General features: G+C 37.4%; 1 gene segment (V, D, J or C); it reads left to right on the top strand.

Annotated features, from left to right (window-relative positions):
• Positions 1 to 3793: 3793 nt before the first annotated feature.
• Positions 3794 to 7651, top strand: LOC121309976 (the record flags this gene model as incomplete). The annotated part of the segment is given in 4 exon segments: positions 3794 to 3859; positions 5805 to 5925; positions 6429 to 6752; positions 7352 to 7651. Coding segments are annotated over 4 exon segments (811 nt in total), but the record flags the coding sequence as incomplete, so codon positions are not given.
• Between the last annotated feature and the right edge of the window lie 769 nt (positions 7652 to 8420).

Raw genomic sequence — 8420 nt, forward strand, 5'->3', positions numbered from 1 at the left:
TAGCTTGAAAACACAACGACGGGTGTTAATACTGACCATGCATGTAAACTGTATGTTCACGCATGGATGAGGATCAAAAGGTTTGGAGTAAGGGGGTTATACATATTTTAGCTGATCCATTCAAAACGTTTCACCAAAGAAAAGGGATAAATACAAAACCAAAAAAAAAGAACTTCCAAATAGAGTCCTTGGTATACTATTTTAACACACACCTTATCAGGGGTCTACTCATCTACTGCTGTGGCTTCCAATCTTTTTCAATGTAGGGACCACCCTGGCAAGTATCATAAGAACATAAGAAAGTTTACAAACGAGAGGAGGCCATTCGGCCCATCTTGCTCGTTTGGTTGTTAGTAGCTTATTGATCCCAGAATCTCATCAAGCAGCTTCTTGAAGGATCCCAGGGTGTCAGCTTCAACAACATTACTGGGGAGTTGATTCCAGATTCCCACAATTCTCTGTGTAAAAAGTGCCTCCTAGCATACTACTTTTGCTCTTGCAACTACTTTATACAAACATATTTGATGAGGAAATATTTACCCTTTCATGCGTGGCGACCTCATACAGGAGGACAGATTAAAAAAAACCCTTTTCTTCTTCTATAGTCTTTATAAGGGAGCATATGGAAGATGCAAATGGACGACAACCTCGTATGAAGTTGTCATTTTTCTCCCATGTAACACTGGAACAAAAATGAAAAATCATTAAACAAAAAAAATGTTTGTACTGTATTCAATATTTCATGCACGGAATGTTTAATAGCGTTTAGCTTTTCGTTTGTGATCTGACCAGAATTATTTATCTTCTCCTTGCAGAGAGCGTTCTCAAGAGGAAAGATGAAGCAATGGAAATGCATTTAACCAAACAAGTCATTTTCTTTATTAGACTGCAGTCCTGCTTCTGGCATTATATTGAGCTTCACTTCCATTCTCAAAGTATTACAGGAGGGCATCTAAAGGCATTGAAGCTGCACCGGATCATATTTTCAATTGAGATAACTAGTGCTTAATGTATTGTATATGCGCCATAGACTTCATTATCTTCACAGTAAAGTACTTGGTAATTAAGAATCTGGAAATGTTATCATTTCTCCCACTTTGCATAAGTCAAGAAATACTTGAATTCAACACCTTGTTGTTATTGCATGTTTTAATAATTCACACTGAAAAAAAAAAAAACGAATGTTTGAAATGAGTCCAATGCAATGTTGTTTGCTTGTTGGATCATATTCACAAACCATAAAAAACTATAAATCTATAAAGCTTCAGCAGCGATGTAAGTTAGACTCCCATTGCATAGCTGTTTGATCCATTCCTAGGTTTACTTTGTGTTCAATCAGACAAACCCGGGCTTGTAACCTATACACTAGGGCTAATGAAGCTCGTAATCAAGCTTTGGTAAAATGAACAGTTTGATTTTCGCTCTCCCAAACAATGGAGAAACAGTAAATGCTTTAGGAATACAACCTTTAGTGTGTGTGTGTGTGTGTGTGTGTGTGTGTGTGTGTGTATATTATATATATATATATATATATATATATATATATATATATATATATATATATATTATATTTTAAGCACAGCATGTCGTATCCATTCAGATTTCAAATTTAATTTGTTGTGCTGTTTGTATTGAATTCTTCTTTGCAAACACAAAGCTTCAGTACTAATTGTGTTCTGTTCCGAGGACCACCACGGTGCATAGTCTACATGCTGTCGTTCTTCATTTTCCACTGTTAAGCATCAACTAATATGCACTTCATGTCTGATGAGCGCACCACCGCAGACACCACCTGGCTGCTATTCGAAACAGGATGTCAGATCTAAAAGCTATTTAGACTAAGCTGAAACTTAAGTGCATAAACATCTCAAATATATATAGTATAAAAAGGTATAAAAAAGCTAACAAGATATATATATATATATATATATATATATATATATATATATATATATATATATATATATATATATATATAGCTATAAAAAGCTATAAAAAAGGCTAACAAGATGCTCGGATACATTGTGAAAAGTGTTGAATTTAAATCAAGGGAAGTAATGTTAAAACTGTACAATGCACTAGTAAGACCTCATCTTGAATATTGTGTGCAGTTCTGGTCACCTCGCTATAAAAAAGATATTGCTGCTCTAGAAAGAGTGCAAAGAAGAGCGACCAGAATTATTCCGGGCTTAAAAGGCATGTCATATGCAGACAGGCTAAAAGAATTGAATCTGTTCAGTCTTGAACAAAGAAGACTACGCGGCGACCTAATTCAAGCATTCAAAATTCTAAAAGGTATTGACAGTGTCGACCCAAGAGACTTTTTCGACCTGAAAAAAGAAACAAGAACCAGGGGTCACAAATGGAGATTAGACAAAGGGGCATTCAGAACAGAAAATAGGAGGCACTTTTTTACACAGAGAATTGTGAGGGTCTGGAATCAACTCCCCAGTAATGTCGTTGAAGCTGACACCCTGGGATCCTTCAAGAAGCTGCTTGATGAGATTTTGGGATCAATAAGCTACTAACAACCAAACGAGCAAGAATGGCCTCCTCTCGTTTGTAAACTTTCTTATGTTCTTATATATATATATATATATATATATATATATATATATATATATATATATATATATATATATATATATATATAGACACACACACACACACACACGTTAGTCCAGTGTTTGGTTTTCTAAATTCTTGAACAGATAAACTAATAAATCCTGTAACAAAGCTGTAATAGTGAGCAGGATATATTTGCGAGAAACATTAATATAGATGATTATCGCAAACGATTATAGCGCTACATGCTATTTTGAAAGAAAACAAAAAGGAGATCCCCACAGAAAGCCAATTCTTACACTCGTGCATAACATGATAATTTATATAAAGTAATGGTCACTTACTGTTTGTTTTATTAGCACAGCAAAATACCGCATTATATTTTAACTGAAATGTTCTGGAAAGCAGATTTGTCTGTCCGATCACAGTGTTAAAGATGCCTCCAAGTTTCCCACTCGCGTTGACGTCATATTTTTGTGACAGACACGGGCCAATCAAAACGCGAGACTGTTAGGCGGCTACATTCCCAAAACTTGGCCCGTGTCATACCCCTTCACCAGGAAAAGTACCCCTGCTTCACCATGCTTTATTACCCTTTTGTTCTGTTTATCCTATGATAAACTTACAATCTATACTGCCCAGAGCGCCCCAGGAGTTTATGAACTGCTAGGCTGCAGTCTGACCTGGGAGCGCGTTTACCGGCGCAGTCTGCAGACAAATTGAGCTCCTACACATGCGTTAGTAACGTCTTTCAAATTGTTTCCAACTGTTAGTAAAAAAAAATAAATAAATAAACGCGCGGTTAATCTATTTTGAAATAATTTACTTTGTAGTGTGTTTGTTTATTTTTTATTTCCTAGTGGTAGGAAAAATAAATACATTTCCTGCTCTTCTGTTTGCTTAAAAACGTCATGGACTGTAAAAACATCTACAACAACTAAAATATCATGTCACACAGCCAGTACATGCAGGCTGATAGTTTCTCTGATGTTTTGCGGCGTACTTCCTTTGCCCTGTACTCGCATATATGGTTCTGCGTTTTTTAAAGTGATGTGGAAAATTTTGTCTGTTTTGTCCGGATGTTTACTGGCAGTAAAGACCTACTGCCTCCCGCCTCTAAATACCACAACAATATTTGTTGCAATAACTTCAAAATGCCTGCCTTCGCTAGACCAGTCGATGCATTAGCACTGGCGATTCTAGGAAACGGTATAAACCGGCATCTAAAATGCACAGCAGCTCGTTATGCAACACAAACCTCAACGTGACCCAATGGATAACACAAATGGGGCAGGTGAGCAGACAATGTCAATAACAGATACTAAGTAATACTTAACCTAACACAGCAATACAATATAGAACAAAAATAAACAGTCCAATCAGCTCAATTCCACTTTACCAACAAAATCACAACAGTGTAAAACAAAGTGAAAAAAACAAACTATTCAACCAATCAAAACAATCACATTAAAGAAATCCCATAAAACACCATGAACACAACATGTAAAATCAACATGTTTAAAAAGAACCAAAATATTAGCAACATATGGCAAAGTGGTTAGAGGTAGATTAATGAACTAGATCACAATTTATAAATAGACTCTATATGATCGTGATAGCACCGTAAAGAATAACTGAGGCTGACCCTGTAAACAAAGCACACAATCCACTAACCCCCAGACAGAACAGAGATTTTAAAATGCACGATTAATACAATGACTAATATACACTTCACCGGTTTCAATTCGCTAAAATAGATACATCATACAAATCAATTTAAACCCATAAATAGATAGTGGCTCAACGCGAGGGAAAAACAGAGAGCCAATACGTTACAAAAGCCAGCTTAATCGTATACTTTCTCAACCACACCAATTCGGTTTGTTCTCACTACATACACAGACACATTACACAGAGAATTGTGAGGGTCTGGAATCAACTCCCCAGTAATGTTGTTGAAGCTGACACCCTGGGATCCTTCAAGAAGCTGCTTGATGAGATTTTGGGATCAATAAGCTACTAACAACCAAACGAGCAAGATGGGCCGAATGGCCTCCTCTCGTTTGTAAACTTTCTTATGTTCTTATGTTCTTATGTTCTAACAATTATTAACGGATCACGACTCTTCCGCTGGTCAACTCATTCGTGGGTTGGATAATTCATTTTCCAATCAGACTGGAATAAACGCTAAACAAAACGAACTAAATAACAAACAGGCGCTCTGTCTTTCCCTGGCGTTCACAAATACAGTTTCTTTCGGTCAAGGGCACTCCCCGTTACCATCAAAGCAGCACATCAATTAAAGACAGCCCCTTTATCCAAGGGACTGGAGGCAGGACACATTGCACCTGTTAATTTGAATGACGTCGTCATGGCAGCAGGGCCAACAGGAGGAATCCCGAACTGAAAAGAATGCAAAACAACTACTTCCCGTAAAGCATCTGCTGACACAGAATGTTCTCATATTGAATTCAGATCAAACAGAGATGCTAGTGGGCTCACAGAACCAACTAATAGGAAATGTGGGATTACACGAGCTCGACCCCTGCAGTCTCTCATCAAATCTTAAACTAGAAATTAAAAGTTGGGGGTCATCTTTGATCCTGATCTATCATTTGAGACTCATATTAGGGAAGTTACTGAAGCATCTTTTTACTATTTGAGAAATATAGCCAAATTTAGACCAATTATTTCTGTATCTGATGCTGAGAGACTAATGCATGCCTTTGTTTCATCTAGAATTGATTATTGTCATGCACTTTTTTCTGGTGTCCCAAAACGTGTGGTATCCCGCCGCTAGCATTCTGAATAAAACCAGGAACAGTGAACACATTACCCCTGTTTTGGCCTCTTTACCCTGGCTCTCCGTGCAGCATAGAATTGATTGAATCAGGAAGAGTTTTAGAATAAGATTGGAATTAATAAGCATTTAATTTGAATATTAATATTGGTGTAGGAATCTATCTATCTATCTATCTATCTATCTATCTATCTATCTATATATATATATATATATATATATATATATATATATATATATATATATATATATATATGTGTGTGTGTGTGTGTGTGTGTGTGTGTGTGTGTGTGTGTGTGTGTGTGTGTGTGTGTGTGTGTGTGTTATGTATTTGCATAGCCATAACTAACTATGTATAAAAATGTAATCTTGCGGTATTGAACCACCTTGCAGCGGGAACTCTGTACAATATGGACACTTCCTGGCTTGTGTATTGCAGCCCCCTCTCTTTGCCCTGTTCACTGATACTGTCTGCAGCGCGGATAACACACACAGCATTCTCCTCAGCCTTGCAGGGAAACGCGCCATGCTGCTCATTCTGCTATTCTACACGCTCCAAGGTAGCGTGGCTTTACTGTTTATATTCTAACATTGCACAACAACTGGGAGGTTCAGATTTATATTACACTTGTAATTTGTATAGTATTATTATTATTATTATTAGTTTGTTTTTTTGTTTTTCAATTTCTATATGATTATTTTTGTACGACGCTGTACAATTTATACAGAATATCATATCAATATATTGTTTAATCAAAATATACAACTGTCTACAGAATATTATTATTATTATTATTATTATTATTATTATTATTATTATTATTATTATTATTATTATATACAAAAAAATCTATTAAATGGTGACAGATTTACACTTTTTGTATTTATTCATTTTTAAAAAATTAATTTATAAAGTTTCTATTTTTATGTCAAATTATTTTTTTAAATATGTTTGGGTTGGCCAGGTTATTTGTTTGGGAAACAAAAATAAACTCCTTCAATTATTATTATTATTATAAATATGAACAGTAGTCTCTTGGTTTTCTATTTTTTCTCGTTTCAGTTGGAGATGCGGGGCTGTTCCAATACCCGCCCTTAGTCAGAGCCGAGGTCGGGAGCAGCGTAAACTTGACCTGCGATATCAGAGACTTCCCGACTGCAAAGTGCTTCAGTGTCATCTGGATCAAACTGCGGTCCAAGAGCAGACCGACCCTGGAAACTTATCAAAGTGTCAGACCCGGTGGCAGCTTCGTAGGCAACGAAATCGAGAAATCCTGTTCCCTGAACCTCAACAACGCGCAGGTGAACGATTCCGCGACGTACTATTGCGCTTTTATTAAGAGCTCACTCATGTACACGGGCAATGGATCCACGCTAGTAGTACGAGGTAAGTAAGAAGGTATTGAATAGCGATGATGGTTTCTGAAATAAGGCCCTATTTTGATGGAATAATGTTTTCGCTTAGGGCAGTGTGGTAATTTTGTGATTTAGAGGTAAGACGGGAGTACATGTTGTATCAACTCTCAATTTCGGACACCGGGTTTAAGCTTGAATGCAACTTTGATGCATTCTTTATAAAACGCGTAACAGTCTATTTTAACTGCGTGTAAATTTGCCAGTTTGCAATATGGTTTCCTATAAATTTGGAGACATGTAGTAGGTTTCGGTTACATTGCTTCGTTTTCCCATCTGCTGTCTGAAAACAGTGAAGTTGACCAATTCTAACTATTTTCGATATGTTTACCTCACCTACACAACTGTACATCTATAGCCAATGTTTTATTTAGGTTCAAAACACAATTCTGATATACTGAGCTGCCCACGGTTCTATAGAATGGGTTTCGTAGGAAAATCATAAACGTGATTATTGGTTCTGTGATGCACATCGCGTCAATACAAAGTACTGTGTGCTATGCGCAAAAAGAAACCATCGTGTTGTTCTTAATTTTCCATATATTTACATCGCTCTTATTGTTTCCAATACAGAAGGCTCCGATGACCGCGCTTATATTGAAATCCTCACCCCTTCAGAGGGCGCAGTCCAGTCCAGTGGCGCCGCTACTTTAGTGTGTTTGGTGTTCGGGGTACCCGAGCAGGCTCGGGTCTATTGGGTCATCGAACACGAACTGACCGACTCCGGGACCGGAAATTCCAGTGAATCCACTCCGGACTTTATCAGGAATCAAATCACCATTCCGGGCGCGGTCTGGAGCAGCGGGACCGTGTGCACTTGTGTAGTGGAAACAGAGAGCGGGCGGAATATGAGAAAAAGCGTGAGCAAGACCGGTGAGAGAGTTATAAACCTGAACAGTTTGTGCTACTTTGTTCTTAAATAAATAAAATAGAATGATCATGTAGCTACAGGTAATCTACACCAGTTTTCAGCCTGAGGCTTGCCACTGGTACGCATCGGCAGCTGTTCTTTGATTCCTCACAATGCTGCCTCAGTCGCACCATCGTAATGGATCAGTCAGTTTCTACCACTGAGTCACATGAAAAATGATGATGCAGGTTTCCAGGCTGCGATTAAAATGGTTGCAAATGGGACAACAAAAAAAAAAATATTTATTCTGGGTTAGGCACAAAAATGCTGCATCTCCCTTTAAAACCATGTGTTAATATTTATGACTGAGCCAATCTTTCTTGCAATAAACAGAAGTGCGAGAAGGACGTTAACAATTTGATCGAATACAAATGCTTCCAAGCGTGGAGAGGCGCTCTATTAACACCAGCTGACCACGAGAACGCGTTTCTTGCAACAGAGTAGTGATGGTGACCAAAACAAATTTTATCTTTATGAAACTCCAATAAACCAACGTCATCTTTCAACCCGTTAAATCGTAGAGTGCTTAAATAAAGTTTTGAGTCAACACGAACGGCTTCTTCTTCATCTGTTGCATCTTGCATTGCAAGGCAAACAGTTTATTTCTTAAGAACTGTGAAAGTTGAACGTACAGAAATGTACTGCTGAGAAACAAAACAAAGGAATTAAAAACGAAATGTACTGCACCGTAGTCTACTTGATTGCAATAATAAAAAAAACATAATTCTTTAA

Source organism: Polyodon spathula, unplaced genomic scaffold, assembly GCF_017654505.1.
Source record: "Polyodon spathula isolate WHYD16114869_AA unplaced genomic scaffold, ASM1765450v1 scaffolds_1603, whole genome shotgun sequence".
In the NCBI taxonomy this organism is placed as follows: Eukaryota; Metazoa; Chordata; class Actinopteri; order Acipenseriformes; family Polyodontidae; genus Polyodon; species Polyodon spathula.